Source organism: Myotis davidii, unplaced genomic scaffold (genome assembly GCF_000327345.1).
Source record: "Myotis davidii unplaced genomic scaffold, ASM32734v1 scaffold6, whole genome shotgun sequence".
NCBI classification, from domain to species: domain Eukaryota; kingdom Metazoa; phylum Chordata; class Mammalia; order Chiroptera; family Vespertilionidae; genus Myotis; species Myotis davidii.
This window is the reverse complement of record NW_006383011.1, coordinates 12,466,903-12,478,058: the sequence shown is the minus strand read 5'-3', so window position 1 is coordinate 12,478,058 and position 11,156 is coordinate 12,466,903. Positions and strand designations below refer to the sequence as shown.

General features: G+C 35.1%; 1 protein-coding gene across 1 annotated transcript in view; it reads right to left on the bottom strand.

Annotated features, from left to right (window-relative positions):
- Positions 1-11,156, bottom strand: part of NRXN1 (neurexin 1) — an 889,774-nt gene that overhangs the window by 877,015 nt on the left and 1,603 nt on the right. Inside the window, exons 2-3 of the mRNA XM_015557923.1 lie at positions 9,621-9,650; positions 8,826-8,837 (exon numbers count right to left, since the gene is read on the bottom strand). Coding sequence (XP_015413409.1) covers positions 8,826-8,837; positions 9,621-9,636 — 28 coding nt within the window. The 5' untranslated portion in view covers positions 9,637-9,650. The remainder of the gene's footprint in view (positions 1-8,825; positions 8,838-9,620; positions 9,651-11,156) is intronic.

Here is an 11,156-nt window from a genome sequence, read left to right as displayed (position 1 = left end):
GAGGGAGTCACTGTGAAATGAAATCACCACTAGCCAATTTAGGGATTTCCATCCTTCTGGCAGCACTTAAGCCCAATCTAAATGTAATTGTTTCCTCGAAAGGAGTAATTTAATTTTCTCCAAATGTCTACGGCCTTTATAATGCTAAGTCCAGGAAACAAAATGAAAAAACTGGGCCGGCCCTAACCGGTTTGGCTCAGCAGATAGAGCTTCGGCCTGCGGACTGAAGGGTCCTGGGTTCGATTCCAGTCAAGGGCATGTACCTGGGTTGCGGTCACATCCCCAGTAGGGGGCGTGCAAGAGGCAGCTGAATCGATGTTTGTCTCTCAACGATGTTTCTAACTCTGTATCCCTCTCCCTCTCCCTTCCTCTCTGTAAAAAATCAATAAAATATTTTAAAAAAAACACACAAAAACTGGGCCAGCTGACCAGTAACTGAGGCCAAAGAAATAAAATATATATTGCTTAGAAACTTTGTATAACATGGAAGTCATTTTTATTTCCTGAATTATTCACTATCTCAGCAGTGTACTTTTGTGGTCTATAGCAGGGCTACGTAATAAAAGTAAATACTAACAATTTACTGGTGTTTCTCCTATTCTAAATGAGTTATCGTGTAGTCATAGCCACATGGTAATTCCTAGGCCAAGAAGCCAAGCAGAAAAGGAAAACCTGCATTTAGGGGAACACATGTTTGGTATAAGTAGATATAATCCGAATGTGTGAAGACATGTCCTGAAAAACGGTAACTATTATTATCCTCTTGTTTACACTTAATGTCAAAAATCTTAAAAACATCTATTCTAATAGCTGTGACTTTACACCAGGTGTAACAGTCTTACATAAGGATTGGCGATTCCAGGAATAGTGACTAAGATCGAATGAAACCATTCGGACACTCTGTGTTTCTACCTCTACTAAAAGGACAAGGGATACGACTCTCTCTTAAGGGAAATGTGGCCTTAGGACTGCAGTTTTGTTGCCTTTTAATTGAGAGATTTCCTACCATATGGCTGTTCAGCACAGGTTCCACACTTGGGACAGACAGCAGGCCGGGGACCCGTACTACTCGCTAATGATGCAGTCGAACACATGATCGTTTTTCCTTGGATTGGAAAAATTTCAGAGGCCCTTTGAGTGTAGGTAGCTATTTGAGGGCCTGAGAAGACTGAATCTGTTTCCTTTAATGTTAGAAGCCCGGGGTAAGTCACATGAGCGGAAAGGAGCAGAGATCCACTTCATTCTCTGAAGCTTTCTCAATGTCACAAAGTGCCAAAAGGTACTTCCTAAAAGCCACATGTTAGTTAGAAGCCGAACTTCCAGGAGCCTCTTCCAGTTACCTGTTATATACAGAGAGACATGTAAAGATGAATTACTGTCCCTTAAAGAAACATCCCTTTAAGACTGAATAGTAGAGAAATTTTAAAGGAAAGATTTGACCAACAGCGGCTGGAGTGGTTTTTCAAGTCCCTTTCAAATTCTCTGAGACCGCCTAAATAGGACAGAAAATAAGAAAGATCAAGAGAGTCAAGTCAGAATCCTCCTCACGCCCAGTCCAAGGAGAAAAATTTAGTTTGATTTTATTTGCTTTGTGTTTCATAAGATTTACCTTGACACAAAAAGAGAAATGTGCAAATTAGCATTTGATGAGAAAGAAATAACATCCAAATTAAACTTTAAAGAGAAATTTTATAACTTGTTTAGCCAATCAGTCAGTTATTACACAAGAATTACTGATTACCTACTGTGCCAGCCCCTGTTCCAGGAGCCCTTGAGATACATGAAGGCAGGGCAGAGATCTCTGCCTTCTCATTTTCCAGTGGGAGAAAGGCAGACAATAAACAGTCAACAAAATAAACTAAAAATGTCAAGTGTGTTAAAAGATAATAATTGTTACAGAAGAGAAACTAGATTGTTCAGTTTTAGGAGAGAAACATTATAATTTATATAAAATGGTAAAGACAAATTTCTTGAGAAGGTGCCATTTGAGAAAATCCTTGAAGGATGTGAGAAGATTAGCTAACGATTAAGTATCTCAAGGTAATTATATGTTGTTACTTTTCCAGGAAAGATAGATATCTAAAAAGAGAACTCTCTAATTAGCTTTTCCGTGAAAATCTGGTCTTCAGGTGACTAAGTGGTTAGTATAAGCTGAACTCAGATATCACTCTAAATCCTTAGTGAAAAAAACAAAACATTAATTGATGAAAAAGTTGTCTCTGGATGGTATTTCTGGTCCATGAGAAAATATTTACCTCCCTGTATGCTTCATACTGTAAATTTGAATCTAAAAAGCAGTTCATAACCAATGATTTCCTAAGTTTGTTCAATAGGGAGCCAAGTCCATTTCAGTGTCATCATTGTATGTAAAGGAGTGTGAAAGTGTGAAGTTACAGAAATAACTAAGTAATTTTGGTTGAGTAGAATCAATCTTTAATGTTTTATTCTACCAATGTTCATTGTAGTATTTGCAAACATACTATACTGTTTCCCCATTAAAAAGTGCAATCTTACTCCCCTAAAATGGAAACCTTAAAAATGAGAAGCAAAAGTATCCTATATAATACTCTATGGTTGGTTTCCTTAAAACTACCTCTAAATTTACTTTTTAAGAATAAGAGGATGAAACCCTGTATTATGATTACTAGTGTGTAAGTGGACAGAGTCTTTAAAATCTCTAAGATTGGTTATTATATATCAGTTATTTTAAATCAAAGTATCTATCACGTTGCTATTATATAAGCAATATTCCCTATCATGTCTTATATTTCAAAAAGTGTCAACAGGTTTATTTTTTAAGATAATTAGTAATGTTCTTTCCTACCCTACAATTCTATAATTATAATTAAAGATTCAAATTTCTTTAGCACTCTGGGAAATTACACTGTTCTCTAAAATCACTGGCCAGCATAATTTAAGAAACACCCTCTTACCAGCTTAATTGTGGTGATGCTGGCTTTAAAAAAAAATACTAAACTCACAAAATACATTTTAAAAATGTAAATAAGATTGGAATCTTTAAAAAAAAATCATTTCCTTTGGAAAAGGAATCATCCTTTTAAAATCCAGTATGTCATAATTTAAGTGTTCTGCTATTTACTATTTCAATAAAGCATCTAAATTTACATTTTACCACCTCAGTCTCTAAACTGTTATGCTGTTGAGTTCTTTCTGTGCTCTTTTCTGAGGATAAATTAATCCCTTCGAGTCTAATAAATCTTTGTTAAATTTATCTGTCATTCATGTCATCATTTCTATAGCGTGTATAAGTACATGGAAAACTTCTCATCACAGAGCCAAATGAGCAGAGATACAAAGGAGCTGGGGCTTTTATTTGTAATAAGTGTAATGACAAAATTGATGAAGTTGCCACAGGAGATAATACATATTTACTCTTCAAGTAAATTTTGTTGATTATATCAAGAACTGATGAGCATGTAGGCTAAAGGAGAACTGCAAAATTAATACCATTTCTAATAGTCACATAGCCTTCTATGTCCATCTTACTGATGAAGCAGACATTTAATATCTGATTTTACATAGTGGTATTCTGGTCTTTCCATGTGCTGTGGCTGCAAATGAAGAGCATCCAGGACTGCAACAGTAGAAATCATAATAGACAATTCAAACTAATTTATTTCTTAATTTCCATATGCACCAAAGATAGGCATTTAAATACAGTAAGATTTTACCCATGGCACAAATGCTTCTAAAAAGACCTTTATATTATGAAGATAGATGAGGAAATTTGATTTAATATGCCACACAGAAAAAAAGAAAAATGATATTTTCAAAACTAGTTCTACATCAGAAACCATAGCAAATGTATGTAAGAGTTGTAAAACAAATAAGCATCATGATATTGGTGACTAGGAGCTGGGTACTTCACAGACAACTTAGCTATATACCAACACTATAGTTGAAAGATGGTAACAAAAATCTTGGAAACAGAATGTATAAAACATACTAAGTGCTTTATTCTTCTATAAATATTAAAAATCTCAAATCTATCTAAGAGAAAATATTATAGAATATTCACCATGGCGTGAAATTACAGATAAAGTTTTAAAACATAATTTTAATGTTGCTTATCAATTAGTTGTAGTGATCAATTATATCTAGGTATTAATACAATTAGTTTTGAGAAAAATCTAATTTTATTTTCTTCATAAATTATTTGAAGAACTTAATTTTCACTAGTACATTACAATTTTGGCACTTATAAAATGTGTGATCATATGCTTGACACATGTAATACCTTGGCCTTCTATGAGAAACCAGGATAAGCAAACAATGAATGTTCATTTGAAAGAGTCAAATGAACATTTATTTTGCAAATATGCTGTATGATTTATGAATGCAATGAAAAGTAAATATTCTCATATAAGATAAGTCTCAAATTTTGGCTTTTTTGAAAGTTTACAATCCAAACCCCATTTAAACACTGGTTTTATGGTATAGTATATCACAATTGACACAGTGTGAGTAAAAAAAGAACCACAAAAGAGAACATCAGATCTGAATTGCAGTAACATTTCTGTGCCTGCTTTTGCACGAATAGTGCAAGTTAGAAAACAAAATTTGACTATTTGCCACTGTGACAGTGAATAACATGACAACTTTTGAAAACCTAAAACACAAAAATTTATTGATTTCATTTCCTTACAGACCCATTGCTGTGCATATGCTAAGGCATATTAAATTGACCGCAGATTGGTACCTTACTGGAAAGATACACTGCAACTTTGCAAAAGGATACGAATGATCGGAAGCAAAAGAAACCTTAGAGACGGAGGCTGAGAGGATTCCATGCAATCTGTTGCTATTATCCTTTCTACCTATTTGAGTAAGTTTCCTTCTCGTTTCCACCCCCAACTCTGCCCACACCAAACCCTCCATGTCCTTCTTCACATATTCCTCTTCCAACATGCTCCCTGCCCATTCACATACTTAAGTCATGAAAATGACATAGCCAAGATAGTTAGAAAAATGCTCTGGAAGCACATGGCCAAAAAGAAAGACAACCTTCCTGCCCTCATGGAGCTTACATTCTATTAGGAACAGCTGACGTTAGATTTATAATCTCATATAAATATGTAATTACAATTATGATGATGGGTATGAAGAAAAAATCCGGCCTCCAATCAAAACATCAACACTTATCTGGCAACTATTGACCTGAGCTCTTGAGCTATTAACTAGCCCATGCTGGCTGGATCTGCAGTGCAAGTTACTTAAACATGTTCTCATATAAATATTCACTCATTACTTTCATACAACCATTGAAATATAACTAAATAGTAAAATATAATTTAATTATTGTTGGAATGAAATGACCAGTTAAACACACATGGAAAAACAAAACAAAAAAGTAAATTCCCAGGTAAGGAGATAAACCTATATGTAAAATAAAATGGAGAATGAAGTTATTAGCATTATCAATGGCCCCAACAATACCAATGACAAATTACAGATCTAAAAAGAAAGCAACCACAATTTCACAATGATTTGGATCCATCTAGTCACAAGCAGGGTTCTTCTAGAGAATATCTCTTCAGCTATACCTAAAAAAGCTATAAATCACTGACAGAGTGTTTATTCCTAACTGTATCTAGTTAAAGGTGACATATTCTTGCTTATAAAACATGAAACCTATTCCAAATAACTGAATCCAGAGTTTGAAACAGAATGACCAATTAAAAATATGAGGCAGGGCTTTACCAGTTTGGCTCAGTGGATAGAGCCTCGGCCTGCTGACCAAAGGGTCATGGGTCAAGGTTGCCTACCTTGGTTGCAGGCTCCTCCCTGGGCCCTGGCCCTAGTTAGGGCTCATCCAGGAGGCAACCAATCCATGTGTTTCTTTCACATCAATGTTTCTCTCTGTCTTTCCCTTTCTCTTCCACTCTTCCAAAAATTAATGGAAAAATACCCTTGGGTGAGGATTAACAAAAAATAAATATAAATATGAAACACAATGTCCTATGGGAAAAAGGAGAAAGCTTCCACTTCATTCATTTTGATTCTGTGAGCACATAACAGTGTCTCTAGTTGACTTAGCTGTTTTTATGATGTATAAATGGTCAGTTTCCAAACCCTAAAAAATTAATTAGGGAGTATGGAAGGATCCACACCAACTCTGTAAGGATACAGCACAATGATCCCAGTGCTTACCTCTACAGAGAGGACTGGGGAGGAAGATGAAGGTTATCACAAGGAAATGTTCTCTTTAGATGAGTTACTTTATTTCCTTTTGTTCTTTTTTTAATGAAATGTATTCATTTATCACTGGGCATTTAACTTTTTAGAAAATATTTAAGAATCCATACAGAAAAAATAAATAATAATAATAATAATAATACTCCTGAATCCAATTTTGCTTCTGGATTAACGAGAACAATAAAAAGACATTAATCCAGAGAGAATCATACTCCTGAATCCAATTTTGCTTCTGGATTAACGAAAACAATAAAAAGACATTAATCCAGAGACCCTGAAATCACTTCTCCTAAAGAGACAAGTAGTGTCAAGAAAAATTCCCCAAGATTATATTGTGACAGAAATATTTGGAGGCATGAATTTACAATCCATATCTATTATTTTAGACTGGGCATTTTATGTACAACTAGGATCTAACCTATAGAGGAAGTTAAAATGTAAAGTTACTAGACAATTTGCGACTTCTCCAACAGGCAAGGACATCAACCTATGAGCAACCCCGATTCATGTTATGTTTCTAACTGCCTCTTCCCACCCGCACAGCACTTCCATTCTGTCATGTGACTCCCTTGCTCACGTTTTCATTTCCCTATTAAAAATGACACTCCTTGGGTGTGGATGCATGGCATCGTCAAGACTGGATTTTTGATCTAGAATACAGATTTGTTGAATTAACTTGCAATTAAGGAAAACTTACAAATCACATTTCTCATTTCTAGACACCGAATTAAACAACATGCAAAGGTTGCGTGTTATTTGCAAAATACTCAATTCCATCTTCTTTCTCCCATTTAATATCGAAAAGCATCCTGGTCCCATTCACCGAAGCATGTAAAGGAAAAAACAAAGTCCTGGCCTCTGTAGTTTTGTGCAGATTGATGAATACAACGTGATGAAAACTTTAGCAGAAAATATGCTTGACACACATAACAGAAAACACTTAGGTCTGGCATAGGAACACGGAATGAAGTGACACTTGACATTAATTACTCCAAAACAAACGCCAGCTCAATATAAACATGAATGATTCCTTAGGTAGTGTTAATAGATTATATAATTAGAGAATTATTTTAAAGCTTACTTTTTCACATCATAATGAATACATGTGTGCATATTTAGAAAGTTTTGTCTACATATATGTACTCATACCAATATACACAGGGACATACACACAAACACACATAGATATACTTCACCCAGCCAGTAAAATAAAATATAAATACAGTTCACTCTATGCCATTGTGAATCTTACACTAAGGAATAGGTGGGAAATGCCCACGTAAGAAAGAAAAATGAGTGGCAATTTGTCCTCAAAAACAAGTTTTAAAAGCACCCCAAATGGTACACAAAATACCAATGGCATACGAAAAGAATCAGTACATACTGTCATTCGCATGTTGCTGGAAGGTTAAAACGAGATCAAATTATATTATTAAAAAAACCGGTTGACCCAAACACAAACTGCAATAAGCATATGTTGTTTTTTATAAACTCAAAGTATCCAAACAACATTTGTTTCTAAAGCTCTACTTGACACACTTAAAACATCGATACCATTTCCTCCTTATTGCTCAGCTCATGTTCAGGTGCTTGTTTAGGCAGAAAAGTGTCCCTGCCAGATGACACAAACGTGACGCTGCAGAACTGGGGGCTTTGGTCCCAATTCACCGGATTCGGATTCAGAGCATAAGGAAGATACAGAGAATTCAAGGACAAGATACATTCTTGTGTTTAAAATAACCAGGGAAAAACACACAAATGCAAACAAAACAAAACAAAATGTAACCCCCCCCCCAAAAAAAAAAACAACAAAAAAACTGGAGACCAAGGTGCATTCACTGATACATTGTTTAAAATGTTTAGTTTAAAGGTGATGGTACATATCTGTCACAGCTGCCTACCATGGACCTCCTTTCAATGAAAACACTAAACACAATGGGGATGGTTCTAAATGGTGTCATACATGCTTTTCAATGTGGCACCAATGCTGTCAAAGGGCACACATGCCTGACTTACCCAGTGGTGCAGGGATGGGAGCCTGGTGGACAACGTCCTCACACAGAGTTAGGATGCACAGAAAAAGAACGGGCTTATCTTGCTCCTCTGTTTCTCTCTTTCAGAGCACTGCTTTTCCCGGGATATCAGGAAGTTAATGTGCACATATGACCTCTAGCAGACAGCATGGTGATGAGCGGGGCCATTTCAATGCTGCGCATGCTTAGACTTACATCCCAAGGCAGAATGGCAGGGGTAGGTGGGCTCCAGAGTTAAAAGTTTGAGGATGGCATATTTATGGTGACTACACACAGCGTTTAATTGCCATTGAATGACACTGCAAAAACTGACGCCGAAACCTGTAGCTAATTTTTAAATACACTAATTATATAAGCAGCTGACAAAAAAAAAATCACACTAAAGAGCAAGAGAAACAAAGAGTGAAACATTTTGATGGATTTTCTCTTACCTTAAGTTCATAAAATATTCATTAACACTCATACCTACCTCCCAGTGCCCATTACTAATACCACAATGTGCAAATACATTTGCATAACTTAGACACGCTGTAATTCATACAGGTGATATTAAGTAGAAATAAAAGAGTGTAATACCTTTACTTTTACCTATTGATTTGATGAAATGGTTCCATGAAGAAAGGGTTTCCATACAAAGAGAATAAAGAGGAGAGAAACAACAATAAGAATTATGAAAATATGCAAATGCACTACTCTTTGAAAATTAATCAAGAAAGCATAAGTAAGGGTTTACAAACAAATGGAAATACAATCAGTATACGTTGACAATCCTGCCTTTTTTAAAAAGGCAGTACATGCAAGGAAATTGGAAAGCCCATGCTCACTTTAAAATATGACACAAAGAGGAGATACATAACGACTGCAGGTAAAAGAAGTATTGATTCTGTGGAGCACTAGACTCAGCATTCTAGAAGCCAGAAGCCAAAGATGTCTGCATGTTCCCAAACTGCCATGCACTGGGTGAAAAATGGACTCTTTTTGGTACACGAGGTTAAACGGAATATCCCCTTTCAAATATTAATTTGTGACGGTTCTTGGTTTTTCTTTACTATAACTACCCTTAAAATTGCATATGCTGATAAATGTATGGAATCTTTCAATCACAAGTCCTTATGTCTCATTTATTTTCAGATATTACAGTGCAAAGAATGAACAAAAACAAAAACAAAAAAGTCAAAGGAGCAAACCACAAATCAAACCGACATATAAAAAGAATAACACACGGGAAAAAAAAATGTGAACAAAAGTATGTATTTAATTTGCAGCCAGCTAATTTGCAAGCATGTGCCCATCCTTGGCAGTGATGGCGTGAAAGCAGCTACGAAACAAGGACACACTGGAAGCAGAGTGGAAAAGGAACAGAGCCCATACCTTGGTCGCCCATCATCAGGTGCGCCAGACCTTGAAGGGAAACAAGAGCACAGTCAGCAATAAACAAGGGAGCATGGGAAGGCGGGGTTGTCACATGACAAAAATGTTCAGTGACAGACATCTTGTTTCCTATGAGACATGTCTGTATCACAGAAGCAAATCAAAAAGCATTCTTTCAACCCCTGGTTGGAATGCTTTGGGGCCAAGAGTTACAGAACTGTAGTTTAAACACTGGCATCTGCTGCACTGTGTATTTCTTCTATGTATCAGTTGGAACAATGAAGAGCATAAGAGCATGACTTAAAATCCAACCAGTCCCTTACGTATTGCATCTGCCCTTCACGCCCTGCGATGAGACTGTTTGGAACACAGCCTCCACAGGGCTTGTCAGTCTTCGGTGATGCAATTATATTTGTAAAAACCCAAAGGAATACCTGAAATATGGGCTGGGTCTGATCTTTTTCCCCTCATCAGTAAATGAGAAGTTTCATAATTAAATGAAAAGAAAAAAATCTTAGTCACACTGAAATGATAATGCAGAAATGTCTCCTTGTCTGACACATGTGGCAACTAACTAAGCTTGTTCATATACAAAGATCATTAGACATGCAATTGCAAAGTTAGAATTTACGATTAAGAAACAATGCATCAGGTTTAAATAGGTTCAATTAGCTTTCCATGGAGAACAAATTATTTATCATTTTACTTAAACATAACTTAAATACTAAACTATTAATGTAAGTGATATACAAATACATATAAGAAACAATTTCATTAAGGATGTTTTCTGAAAGAGTACTGAATTCCCCTCATTTAAATTATTTATTATCTATTACTTGACAATTAACTTCAGAGTGAAGATCTTCTTTTCTAAAGAATATTACTAATATTCTTTTAAAAATATATTTTACTACCCAAGTGGACACTTTTTAAGGAATGGCATAATTCCTAGTTTTTATTCTAAATTCAGGAGTAAAGCTACTCTTCAATCCATGTATATTAAAAAACACAGGGAAATGTTACAACATTATAGTATGCATACAATTTCTATAACATTTATATTCCCTTTCCTTATTTTAAATATATGTGAGACTTTACTTGAAATACATAACATTATGCATTACTTGCATCATTATTAAGATAATCTGTTATTTCCTTAAAATTTTGTGGATATTAAAAATTCCTTCGGGCATACACAATTAAAATCATCATATAATTATATGAAAATTATTAAACATAGTTTAAGGTTTCTGTAATCCAGCCTCTTTTTGCATTTTCTAAGAGATTTTAACAAGAAAATATAATCACACAGACAGATTAAAAAGTTTATGATCAGTTGGTGATTCATGATTATTTCATATGCCTAGAAATAGTGGCTTATATGTTCAAGTGATGTAATTGTTTCATTTAATTTCACTTTTAAAACTACTATACATATTTACTAATAACAGCTTATAACATTGGGTAGACTAAATCAGGGAATTATCCCTGTATCAGATGTAACTTTTACAAAATATATTAGACAGTTCTAATGGT